General features: G+C 33.0%; 3 protein-coding genes and 1 non-coding gene across 4 annotated transcripts; all 4 read right to left on the bottom strand.

Moving 5' to 3' along the window:
• Positions 1-30: 30 nt before the first annotated feature.
• On the bottom strand, positions 31-1,625 carry PPL_00663 (uncharacterized protein; the record flags this gene model as incomplete). Its single annotated transcript, XM_020571686.1, is given in 3 exon segments — positions 31-42; positions 62-744; positions 899-1,625. The coding sequence occupies 3 exon segments, from the start codon at positions 1,623-1,625 to the stop codon at positions 31-33; spliced, it is 1,422 nt and encodes a 473-aa protein (XP_020438960.1).
• Positions 1,626-2,074: 449 nt separating this feature from the next.
• PPL_00661 (Pol) lies at positions 2,075-5,734 on the bottom strand (the record flags this gene model as incomplete). The annotated part of the gene is made up of 2 exons (XM_020571685.1): positions 2,075-5,402; positions 5,466-5,734. 2 exons carry the CDS (start codon positions 5,732-5,734, stop codon positions 2,075-2,077), a joined length of 3,597 nt encoding a protein of 1,198 aa, XP_020438959.1.
• On the bottom strand, positions 5,418-5,490 carry PPL_00662. The gene has a single exon. It is a non-coding gene; the product is annotated as a tRNA-Met (tRNA).
• A 211-nt stretch (positions 5,735-5,945) lies between the features above and the next one.
• Positions 5,946-13,672, bottom strand: PPL_00660 (BRCT domain-containing protein; the record flags this gene model as incomplete). Its single annotated transcript, XM_020571684.1, has 9 exons — positions 5,946-7,156; positions 7,227-7,844; positions 7,902-8,027; positions 8,095-8,274; positions 8,342-8,629; positions 8,688-9,268; positions 9,325-9,417; positions 10,419-12,821; positions 13,665-13,672. The coding sequence occupies 9 exons, from the start codon at positions 13,670-13,672 to the stop codon at positions 5,946-5,948; spliced, it is 5,508 nt and encodes a 1,835-aa protein (XP_020438958.1).
• Positions 13,673-13,724: the final 52 nt, after the last annotated feature.

The raw sequence follows: 13,724 nt of genomic DNA, 5'->3' as shown, positions 1-13,724 counted from the left end.
TTTTTATTCTTTTCCTTTTCTTTTGATAGTTTATGTAGCATTCTATGATTAATGATTTGACTTTTATCCAGTCTTCTATGTTGTTGATGTTGTTGGTGGTGATAATGTTATTAATAAGTGATTGTACTTCTGGTTCTAGTGAAGTTTCCTTATCGAGTCTCCACTGTGTTTGTGATAGTTGTGGTGGTGTGATTTTTATGTTTGTTGTGATTGGTGAGTGGTCAGATAGTGCTCTAGGGTGTAGTTGGAAGTTGGATGTTTCTATTGTAAATTTGCAATATATTCTATCTAATCTCTTTTCTGTATCGCCACGTTTCCAAGTGCTGCTGTTGTTTGTACTATCTAGATCAATAAGATCATGATCATCGCTGAGGAAATCTAATATTGTTGATAGTGGTGAGCTGTCTCCTGGTATACAATTAAAGTCGCCAGTGCAAATGTCTATATGGTTTGGTAACCAAAGAGAAGTGTTGTTGAAGAGTTGATCAGCAAACAATCTTTGCTCTGGTTTGCTTGCTGGAGCATATATATGTAGGAGATTGAAGCTATTGTTGAATATTCTTATAGTACACAGAATGAATCTTCCATTAGGATCGATGAGAGAGGGGTATAGATTGATATGCTTGGAATGAGAGATGATTGCAACCCCAGTTCCTTGACCGTTTGAAGTAGTTATTATCTTATTATTATTATTATTTTTGTTGAAATATGAGTTGAGTGAGGTGATTGTGACGTGATTAGTTTCTGTAAGTAGGGTGATGTGTGGTGAAGTAGATGAAATTAAAGAGGCTATATCTTCCAGTGATTTTTGTAGAACTGCGCCCCTGCAGTTCCATAGAAGTAGCTTAAGGTTGTCCAATTGGGGCTAAGGGTATTCTCACATGTGTCTGCGTATTACCTGCTGGAGCCTGAGTTCTCTTGTTTTGATTTGTATCTTCTGAATCTTTAACTTCTCTTTGTCTAACTGTTGTAGTGTCATTCTTCTTCTTATTTCTCTTCTTATCGGTTGAAGTTGTTGTTGTAGTTGTAGAAGAAGTTCTTTGTGTAGGTTCTACGTATTTGGTTAGAGTTGAAGTATAACCCGATTCTTCGTCTTTGTAGTCAGCGTCAGAAATGATGACATCTTTCTCGTAGAGTACCCATGTAGATGCTTTGTATAGTTTAGTGGTATTGTCTTTGGTGGGTAGCAGAGAGGAGACATGTGAAAAAAGAGCATGATTCTTCTTGTATATCTTCTTGAATTCATCCTCTTTAATTGCTTTAGAGCTGTCTGATGTTGTTATTGCTGATACTTTTAGAAAGTTGAAAGAAGGGAAATAGGCAACAATCTTTCTAGGTTTATTTATCGAAAGGTTCTCACTACAGTAAACATGTAGATCATTGAGACGTGATCTGTCAATCCTTCCGTTAAATACAATTCCTTTGCTTGTCCTACGACCCTCGGGATCTGATACAGTGCTCATAATGAAGAGATCATATAGTTTTTCTAAAATCTTGTTACTGACGTAATTTGATTTAGGAAAGTATAGACGTACATGAATGCTCTCTAGTTGTATGAGTTGCATGAAGGTCGCATTGTTGCTAAGCTTTAGATTCTTTTTATAGAACTCGAATAGAGTACTCATTTTACTAATTGATTGTTCTTATTGTTATTTAAATGTATATAAATATATATTATAGAATAAAATAAGATTTGATGGTGATTAGATGAATATGTAATAATTAGTTTAAATTTATATTAAATCTTATATTATTGCAATAATATGTTGTATTATTAATAGTTATTGCTAAATAGTTGATATAAATATGAAAATATAATAATTATAAATAGTAGTATACAGTTACTAATTGTATACGAAAAAAACTAAAAATCCAATTTATGTGTTAATAGCAACTTTTGTTTTTTTTTTTTTTATAATAACTAAAGTGGTATACATGTTTTATTAAAAGTTGTATTAAAAGGATGGATTTACCATCAAGTTTTTTTCGTAGTCTATTTTTTTTCTTTTTAGTTGTTGGTTGATTTAATTAATTAGTTGGCAGGTTGGGAAGAGAGTTAATTTCATTTACTTGATTAGTTGGCTGGTGTTGGAGTGTTGTTTATTAATTTTAGAATGTTTCTGTGGATATCGAAGTCGGATATAATAGATTGGTTGGAGAAATCGAGTATTTTGTCATCTTGACTGAATAGAATTGAACTGACATGTTTCCAAATGTTGTGGTAGATGATCGCTGTTAGGTCTGATGATTCATCGCAGAGGTAGAAGTGAGTAGTAGATTTTTCCAGTGACCATTCGTCTTCGTAGTTGGCAATTTGTAGATGTTGTGTGATGTGTTTGAGGTTGAATTTGTTTAGGATGACTCGACAATTAAAGAAATAATGTGTGTGTGGGTCAAAGTCATTTGCTGAACATAGTTTACAACTGTCTTGTTTGATGTATGCCATACCAGGAAGTGATCTTGAGAAGAATCTGAATACTGTGTTTCTACCTCTGTGGTGTTTGATTGAGTTAATGTAGTAGAAGATGTTTCGGGTTGATGTAAAGTCTATTTTGGTGGGGGGAAGAGATAGTTGGAATTGACCTGATGTAAGTACTGGTTTGTGGTGATGGTTGATAAGGTTGTGGTATATGAGTTTAAGTGGTAGTGGTTCGTCATTACGCAATATTGGTTTCATTTGATGTGGAGGTAATTTCATAATTGGTCTAAAGTGTTGCCAAAGAAGGATGGAATGTTTGAGTGTAGGTGAGGTTATCTTGTTATGTCTAATTTGGTTACGCCAGCTTTGGTAGTATGGGGAATAGACATCTTGATTTGCAATTACTCTATTTAGTATCCAAATGTGTTGAGCGTCATTTCGTAGTTTCATATCCCACAATGATATGCCACCATTTTTCCAATGATGTACTGCTCTGGAGAGTGTCATTGTATTCTTAAATGATTTTGCATCTTCGAAAGGTCTGAGATTGGATGACCATAGGAACCAAGTGATTATTTTGTTGAGTGATTTGATATCTGATTCTGTGAATTTGTCAAGGTACATGTGGTAAGAGAGTTTTGATAGTGTGTATGACTTGAGTATTGACATTTTAGTCCTTAGGGTTGTGCCAAACTTCTTCCATTTGATCAGTGATGATTTAACTTCGCTGACTATTGATGAAAGTGAATGATGTAATCCTTCGGAGTTAAAGAAAAGACCGAGATATCTTTCGTTGACAATTGACTTTGGTATTCTTGTGTCGCCTATGATCGGGGGGTGGTGAAGATGGTCGCTGCAAGGTGGACCTATTTGGATGATACAACACTTGGTGGGATTGATTTTGGATGATGTGGCTTGGCAGAACAGGTTAAAGATTCTTAATTTTAGTTTCAGATCTTTATAATTTGCTGAAAATGTGCTACTGTCATCTGCGAATTGTAATAATTTAACCATTGTGTTGAAATCGTTTAGTGGAAGACCGATTGCTTTGGAATTGAGTATGGCTCTGGCCAAACATTCGATGACTAGAACAAATAACGTTGGTGATAGTGGATCTCCTTGTTTAACTCCTCTGTTGATAGTAATAGGGTTAGTTAAAAATCCGTTGACAATTACTCTGGCGGTAGAACCTGTGAGAAGGTTCATTATTAGGTTGATTATTTTGTTGTCTATTTTAATGTGTTGTAGTGTTCTTCTAATAGCGCCGTGAGAGATGCTGTCGAAGGCTTTGTTGAAGTCGAATAATGTTATTAAGCCACTTAATCCTCTGAGTTTGCAGTATTCTATTATTTCATTCATCGTGATGATGTTGTCCATGATATATCTCTTGTGTACAAAGCCAGTTTGGTTGTCGTTGATGATTAGGTCTACCAAGGTTTTCATTCGATTGTTGATTGCTTTGGTGATAACTTTGTAGTCGTTGTTGAGTAGTGTTATTGGTCTTCTATTGGCTGGATCGAATATATCACCTTTCTTGTAAATAGTTGTGATGGTGCCTACTTTGAATTCGCTTGGTAGTGGATTGCCTGAGTTGAGTGATTGGTTGTAAAGTTTGGTGAGTATAGGGGCAATGACATCGCAGTGGGCTCGGTAGAACCATAGTCCTAAGCCATCTGGGCCAGGTGATTTCCATGGGTTGGATGAATTAATAGTTTCTGTGATCTCTTCGGTTGTGAATTCTCTGGCAATGCTATCATCGGTTATTTCACATTTCCATTCGTTAAGTAGTCTATTGTGTATGGTTGGATCATCTGGAACATTTCTGAATAACGATGTGTAGTACTTCTCCATGATGTTCACCATATCATCGAGATTAGATGTAACCGTGGTTTCATTTAATCTTAAACCGACGATGTTGGTATCTTTTTTGGATTGAGCTAGTTTAGCGGTTAATAATCGAGAAGGGATTTCACCGTTTAGTTGCTGGTTGACCTTGCGAATTGAATCTCTTAGATTCCTTTCTTCTGTTTGTAACTTGATAAGATCTAATTTTGCTGATTGTATGATGTTGTTGGGGAGGTTGGAGTCTATTGTTTTCAGTAAGTTGATTATCGCATTTCTTTTTATTCTTTTCCTTTTCTTTTGATAGTTTATGTAGCATTCTATGATTAATGATTTGACTTTTATCCAGTCTTCTATGTTGTTGATGTTGTTGGTGGTGATAATGTTATTAATAAGTGATTGTACTTCTGGTTCTAGTGAAGTTTCCTTATCGAGTCTCCACTGTGTTTGTGATAGTTGTGGTGGTGTGATTTTTATGTTTGTTGTGATTGGTGAGTGGTCAGATAGTGCTCTAGGGTGTAGTTGGAAGTTGGATGTTTCTATTGTAAATTTGCAATATATTCTATCTAATCTCTTTTCTGTATCGCCACGTTTCCAAGTGCTGCTGTTGTTTGTACTATCTAGATCAATAAGATCATGATCATCGCTGAGGAAATCTAATATTGTTGATAGTGGTGAGCTGTCTCCTGGTATACAATTAAAGTCGCCAGTGCAAATGTCTATATGGTTTGGTAACCAAAGAGAAGTGTTGTTGAAGAGTTGATCAGCAAACAATCTTTGCTCTGGTTTGCTTGCTGGAGCATATATATGTAGGAGATTGAAGCTATTGTTGAATATTCTTATAGTACACAGAATGAATCTTCCATTAGGATCGATGAGAGAGGGGTATAGATTGATATGCTTGGAATGAGAGATGATTGCAACCCCAGTTCCTTGACCGTTTGAAGTAGTTATTATCTTATTATTATTATTATTTTTGTTGAAATATGAGTTGAGTGAGGTGATTGTGACGTGATTAGTTTCTGTAAGTAGGGTGATGTGTGGTGAAGTAGATGAAATTAAAGAGGCTATATCTTCCAGTGATTTTTGTAGAATTAATAGCAACTTTTGTTTAAAAATTATTAAAATGCGCGCATTAAGGCTGTAAAATACGAAATATCAAGTGTGAGGATTGAACTCACGACCTTAGGATTATGAGACCTACGCTCTGCCAGCTGAGCTAACCTGATTCGATGTTTTTGATATTAAAATTTTAATTTGTTTTTTCTGATAAAAAACCCAAACTACCAAAGGAAAAAATCCTAATAAGTAAAGGATTCTCCTGAGTTCCCTGTGAATTTCAGTATGATCCGTTTTCTGATAGGTATATAGGTGTTGAGTATTTTGAAGAGGTGGTGCTATGTGATCTTGATCGGTGGAAATCCTGAGAATAAGAATGGTAAGGTGAGGTCGATCTTTGAGAACGGTAGACATCTAGAGAAGAGTTTGAAGAGAGTGTCTGGCCCTTTTTGATCTTTGATCTTGGCTATGGTGGTGAAGGTGTATGAATTTCTTTTTAGGTTTTTCAAAACACAAGATTTTATATGGTACAAACTTATATCAAAACAAATTAAATTAAAAATTTGCAATTTTATTTACAGCTTAAAATGAATAATTCTTTATTAATGATATTAATTCTTTTACATTATTTTTTAGATTTCATCTTTGCACTCATTGATATACTGGTTCTCTTTTTTAAGAAAGCGGCTCTTCTTTTATGAATTACTATTGCAGCTGCTACACCTCCAATACTTAAAACACCTACAACTATCAATGATATCCACCAAAGAGATGAACTACTGGAGCATCCACCTTTATCAGCTGATTTGTCAACCAGCACTGAGAAGTTTGGATCTATAATAGCTTCAGAAAACTTTGGTATTACCATTGCAACAACCAGCTGATTCTTGTCATCACCTGATTTGTCTTTGTAGTATGGTTGTGAGAATATGCTGTCTGATGTTGAAAGAAGAATTGTATTACTCTCGACTGTACGGTTATCAATATACATTCGATTGGAAAATTTGGTCAAGAATACTTTGTTTCCAAGTTTAATTTCAATCCACGAAAGCTTATTGGCATCGTTATAGCTATTTGATGATTCTGAGCAACTCTGTTCTTTTGGTGATTGAATTTCATAGATCAATTGAAGTGAATTCAATTGATTCTGGAATTGATAGTTGGAAAGTTCTATTTGATATTTAAAACTATTCTTTTCCATTGTAAGTGACTGGCCTGCAAACCAAAGAGTTGTTTGTTCCAAGAATATAATGGATGTTACATTGATTGTGAAATCGGTGAGATTGTTGATTGATCCAATCGCAGTTGTAACGGTTGTTGTGTTGACGGTTGTATTCCATTGAACAAGTGTGATTGGATAGATTGCAACATCACTACCAATCTCATCAATCTCTCTGATATGTGTAAAGAATACAGAGAATTGTCCGATCGATCCAGTATTGTTTCCAATTTCAGGTTTTGTTGTGTTGTCAATTGTAACCGTTTTATCACAGATTGCACCACCATATCCAGAAGTACAATTACAATTGCCATTGATACAAACTCCATTTCCAGAACAATATGGTTTTGTTCCACATGCCGAATTATCAATATAAAAGAATATTGATTCTGTATCATAAGCAAATCCACAATCAACTTTAACTGGTAAACCTGCTTTTAATTGTGGAGATGGAGCACTTCCATCAAAGAAACATGTTATTGTTTGACTGTCTATTAAATCTAAACTTGTGCAATTCACACCTCCAATCGTAACATTTACTGGATTGGCAAAACCATTTCCTTTAATCGTTACAACTCCTCCTATGTCTTTATCAATTGATGTAGCATTTAATATTTCTAAGTAAAAATAAAAAATAATAGCAAATTAATAAAAATGTTGGTTCTTTTTATTTTTTAAAATACATACTTATAAATCTTGGTATAAATTGTATTTCATTAGATGGTTGTCCATCAACATTGATTGAAATATTGTGAGGTTGAGGTCCGAAATTATAATATATAATCATAGATTGGTGTGGTGTTATAAGTGCCTTTGATAATGGATTAGAATCTCCAACATTTACAATAATCTTATTAATGTCATTTCCAAATTGTTCACCCAAAACGGTTATGAAACCACCGGTGGTGTTGAATCTCTCTTGTTGAACGTTGTTGATAACAGGTGGTTTAAATGCCAAAGTATTTAAAGGAGTTGATCCAGTTGACTGACCATTAACATAGAGTGTTAAATTTCTCTTTTGGCCAGTTCCGGAAAGTAAAAGAATACCCATTAAAGATTTTTCTATTTTCGGAATTAAACTACAATCTACTTGTAAACCACCAGATAATAGAGTGTAATTACTGCTTGGTAAGACCATGTTATCTACACCAATTTCAAAATAACCTCCAGAGGTTGGGAAAATAAAATCGTTTGCGCTCATGAATACTGGTGGACCAACAGACAAGTCAAACTCTACATATAGGTATTTATATCCAGTTACAGATAGTGTAGAACTGTAAGGATCCAAAGCTATAGTAGTAGATACTAAATTAAAAATAATATTAATAAATATTATAAAGAAATAAAATATATTTAACTTACAATCACTCATTGTATCATAAATATTGCTATCAATGTTTGCAATTCCAGTTATAATATCTTTATTTAAACCATTACTATCGATAACTAAACTATTGGTGTATGGTCCAGATATAAAGAAATATCCATCTTTTTGTTGAAAAAAAATAAATTATTAATGAGTCAAAGTTAAAAAATAGAATAATAATTTACTTACTGGAAAGATGATTTGATGGGTAATATAATAGCTGATATAAAAGAACTCTAAGAAGATCAATTGACGATGTATTTACAGGAGCATATGGGTATGATGGGAAACCTTCAGCTTGGAAGTAATTGATAAAGGATGCTATTGTTGATCCAGTTACCATGATTAAACTATTTGAATATTTATTATCTAAAAAAAAATTAAAATTTTTTGTTGAAAAGAATTTTTTAAAATAAAATAAAGAAATATTACTTACATGTTGGAATTCTTGTAACTTCAGATATCTTAATACCTCCGATCACTATTGTAACCATTGAATATTGAATACTACTATTTCCAACAGTCAAATCTGGAATAATAGTATCATTCAATCTACAAATAACAGATCTATCACTAACTAACATTTTTATTGGAATACAAGTAACATTCAAATTTGAAATTGAAATTCTATCTACAAGATCAATTGTTTCTCCAAAATTTTGTCCATTAATAGTAACCAATGAATCTTTTACAAAATTTGGTATTAATGAAGTAATCAATGGTACTAAAATAATAAAAATAATTAATATTAGATTGAAGATAATTAAAAATAATATAGTTACAATTTGGATGATATCTTTTAGAAGAGAAACTATTAGTTTGATCGGTTATCAAAACATCGTACTCTCCGACTGTGTATGGTGTTTGGCAAGTTACTGATGTAGTAGTAAATGATTGAATGGTACAATTGAAATCTGGTCTACCTAAAGAACTGTTGGTGAAGGTAACAGTTATCAGAGCAACATTGAATTGAGTAGGATCGATATTAACAATTGTTATATTGCTTGGTGCCATATCGGTTGGAATGAGCACTGGATCTTTCTCTCCTCCTTTCTCCATGATTAAAGAATAGGTATGATCGATGATATTATCATAGTCATCCCATCTCTTATCATGCCAAATATAGATAACACGTTGATTATTTGCATTTGGCTCCAATGTATAGAATTTACAATATCCAAAACATTTGGAAATCTTTCTATCGTACATTGGCAATCCCGATTCCGGTCCATTTTTCCAAGAATAAACAGAAAAATCAGCAGAACTATAAGAGTTTGCTCCTATCCATGGGTAGTTTGGGTAGTCACCTAAAAAACTCTCAATAAAATCATTTTCACTACTTGTGGTAATAGTAGCTAAATAGCTGATTTATTTTTTTAGTAAAAATTAATAATGATTCTAAAAATAAATAATACTTACTATCCTTCATTTAATGCGAATGAATAGGAATCATTCCAATTTGCATTGTATTCAACTAGAACATATTCATGTCCGTTTATATTATTGACTTGACTTTTTATAACTGTTTGGGAATTGACTAAAACAAATAAAAAAACAATAAAAAAATAATGTGTATTTTAAAAGAGGTCATCTTTTATCTCTATTTTTAAATTTAAGAAGGATTTGAGAAAGAATGAGAAAGATATTACATGCAAACTCCTTTGATTTGTTGAATTGAACATGAATTCAAAGGTTACAGTTTGATATTAAAATAAATAAATAAATAAAAAATCAATTTAATCCATTATTGCATCATCAATCAATTTCTATCGGAGTTAATATTAAATTTCAAGTTGATCATTGAATAAAAAAAAAGGTGGTAGCATCGGAGTTTGAAATTTGCATAAAAGATATTTTTGGAAATAAAAAAAAAATCAGCAAATGTGAAACTTTTGTGGTGCTAATCGTTACACCCATCAAAAAATTAAAAAAATTAATCAGTTCTTTTCTAAAAATAGTAAAACATGGCTTCACCGTAGTTCATGAATCTAGTTATATGTTATCGATAACAATCAAACAAAAATCTGTAGATTTGAAGGTATATCTTTTGCAAAAGTTGACACCAAAAAATAAAAAAACCGATTTTTTTTTGTTAAAAAATAAAAAACTCGACTACCAAAAATGAAAAACAACAAAATTGGTCGATGCTGACCTCAAAAACTGGATTTTACAATAGTTTAAAATAAACAACAATCAAATGAAAATCATCTAGTTCATCTAATATATGAATAATCTACTTGGGACTGGTTCACCAGACGTGATGTTGCCAAAAAAAGCTGATTCAAGTCACTGTTAACTGCGACAGATCACCTTTTTTTTTGATAGTGCATCTACCAATTTTTTGGAAACAAATTCGATTAGAATGTCTGAATATTGGTGTGGTTTTTTAATTTTTAACAATCATGTCCTGGTTTCAAAAATAAATATTTTTTAAAAAAAAAAAGTGTCCGATCGATCTGATTTATTAAATAACAAACAACAAAATTTTGGATATTTATACTTAAATATATTACCATTGTAATTCTTGTTCTGAAAGAATTGGAATGTTGAGAGATTCGGCTTGTTTGACTTTAGATGACGATGGTTTTTGACTAACAATTAAATAGTCTGTAGCGGAACTAACTTTACTCTGTGATTTCGCTCCGTTTTGCTCGAGAATCGTTACAACTTCATCTCTTGATCCAATGGAAAACGTTCCACTTACCACCACTTTTTTACCAGCAACCATTTCAAGTAATGATTTATTTTGTGGTTTAGATGTTGGTGTTGATGGTTGTTGAGATTGTTGAGCTGCTTTTGTTGATTTAGATTTCAAAGATTTTTGTTTGTTCATTTCAACACCAATACCATTGGATTTAAGTTTGTTGACTAACGAATCGATTCCAAGTTGTTGTGCTTTGTCATATGGATGGAAGAAACTGTACAGCTGATAGGTCGTTAAATCTCCAAGTTGTACTCTGTTTGTGATGTCCTCGAGAGATGTGTTGGATAGCTGATCGAACGTTTTAAAAGATTTCGCCAATGTTTTGCATCGAGATTTGCCAAAGCCAGGTATACCGAGTGCACACAAAACCGATTCGAAAGGACGTTGCTTGCTGGTTTCGATTGCTTCAAGGATATTATCGACCCTCTTCTTATTGAAACCTGGTATCTGTAACATTTGATCACGTTTGTCTTTTAGTGAATAGAGATCACCTGCATCACTTATCAGTCCTGCAGCCATCAGTGCCTCTACTTGCGATGGACCGATACCTGTCATTGCCATTCCATCTTTGCTAACAAACCACAAGATTTGACCTTGTAATTGTAGAGTACATTCACTCCCCATACAAAAATGGTCAGCACTATCGTCGGCTGTAAACAACTCCAACTTTTTCTCACAGGGACAACGTATTTTACCGTCGTTACACTGAGGATTGAACAATCGTGCTAGCGTAGTATCATCCATTTCCTCTCTGTTGTCGACTTGATCACCATCGGCGTTGTTCTCATCGATGTATCTAGTTAGGTATGGTATGACATCTCCCGCTCTTTCAATGACGACTCTATCGCCAAGCCGAAGATTCATTCGCTTGACAAATTGAATATTGTTGAGTGTCGCTCGCGACACCGTTACACCATGGACGTCGACTGGATCGACAATTGCAACCGGTGTTATCTTACCGGAGCGGCCGACCTGCAAGACGATCTCATTCAAAGTTGTTAAGTATTGACTGGCACCGAATTTGTAGGCGACTGCCCAACGCGGTGCTCTCTCGGTCTCGCCGAGGCGACGCTGCAACTCCAAGCTATCGACTTTGATAACGATACCATCGATATCCCATTTATAGCTTGGTCGTTCCATCTCCAATTGATCGATATAACGGTCGACCAACGCCAACGATCTGATAGCAACAATATCACCACATTTGAATCCAAGTCGTTTCAGTTCGGCAAGACTCTCCGATTGACTAGTAATAGCTGTTGTCGTAGGTGATTCTTCTCCACTCACCATCTGATAGGCGAAAAAGTCAAACTTTATCAAGTCCTTATCAAACTCGCCAATTGTTCTGCCAGCGCGGAGTATACCCGAGACGGTATTACGTGTGTTTTTGTACAATGGAAGATTGGCTTTAGCTCTACTACTGTTGATTTCCAATAGCTGTTGTTTCGAGAGTACAACTTCACCTCTGACTTCAAATGTTCCCTTTTTATATGGACTATTATTACTGCTACCGCCACTGCTTCCTGGTAACAACTCTCTAGGCAATCCAGTGTTTATAAAGATATTGCCACACTCTGTGACATCTTCACCGATAATACCATCACCTCTAGTTACCAGACGCACTAGTTTACCATCCTCATAGATAGCACTGAGTGCAATACCATCGTGTTTCCTCTCCAGTGTAAAAGTAATTTGATGATCACCATCACCATCACCACCTCCTCTTGACTCATGAAGACAATCGGCAACTATACGTCTTTCGAATGTTTGTAACTCCTCTATGCTGTAGGCATTGTTAAGACTTAGCATTCTAACGCTGTGCTCTACCTTTGACTTTGATGATTGTGACTGTGGCAGTGGTGCTCCAACTGTGTTGAGTGGCGATTGACCCAACATCTTGGAATGCGGGAATCTCTGGTGGAATTGTGATTCTAGTGTAGCCAACCTCTTGAACAGCATGTCATACTGATAGTCAGAGATCAACGATTGTGATTTATTATAATAGGAATCATTATATTTTTTGATTTCATCTCTTATCTTTAGTATTTCATTTGATTCCAAACGTTCATCCTTATTATTATTATCTAGATAACTGTTACTACTACTATTATTATTTTTAACAACACTAAAATATCTAATATTTCTATCAAGGTAATAATGATTCTTGAAGTTATTGGAGCTATTCAAACCATTCGGTGATATAATTATAAAACTATTTTTATAATAATTTCTAAAAAAACTGTGATATCTCAGCATATATATATTATATCTTATTTATATATAAAAGATAAAATGAACATTTAATAATCGATTATAAAAATAAAAAAAAGATTTTGATAAAAAAAAAAAAATAGAATTTAAAATAAAAAAATCAAAATGACTTAAATAAAAACAATTATTATGTCACAATGGCAAACATTATCTATGTAATTTCAAAAAAAGTAAACCAATAAACTCTAGAATCAACATGATAAGATTCTGACAATAAACAATGAATTTAACACCTTATTACAGAAGATTCTTCATGATGGATTGATTTTTTGGTTTTTTTAAAAAAACATTCAAAAAAAAAAAAAAAAAAAAAAAAAGTGGAATCTTGTTTTTTTTTCTTTTTTTGGCTTGAATTTAAGAAGATCATTTATCTTCATAGACAACTAAGTTCATTCAAATATATAAATTAATTAAATATTTCCGTTTTTTTTTAAATTGATATCAACGATAACTTTATAACTGTATAAAAACACACACAAACACCACAAACACACATAAATATATATATATTTAAAAATTCATACACTAGTATACCCTTGAATTAATTGTTGGAATTGGATAAACACTAAATCTAAGTGAAAAAACAGAACAGTGAACACAATTCAATTTAATTTAGAATTATTTAATTATAATTATCATAAAACTGCAAATATATAAAAATTTTAAGTAAAAACAAAAAAAAAAACAAGAGAAAAGAAAAATAAATAATCAAAGAAAAAGAGAAATATATAAATAAAAAAGGAAAAAGAAAAACAAAGAAAAGATTAAGAATTATATATATTACATATACATGATTAGTAATAATAGATAAATAGATATATATAGATAGATAATTATAATAATT

This window comes from Heterostelium album, assembly GCF_000004825.1.
Source record: "Heterostelium album PN500 unplaced genomic scaffold PPL_scaffold1, whole genome shotgun sequence".
Lineage (NCBI taxonomy): Eukaryota > Evosea > Eumycetozoa > Acytosteliales > Acytosteliaceae > Heterostelium > Heterostelium album.
Note: the sequence above shows the minus strand (reverse complement) of the source record. Positions and strands in the feature narration are given on the sequence as shown.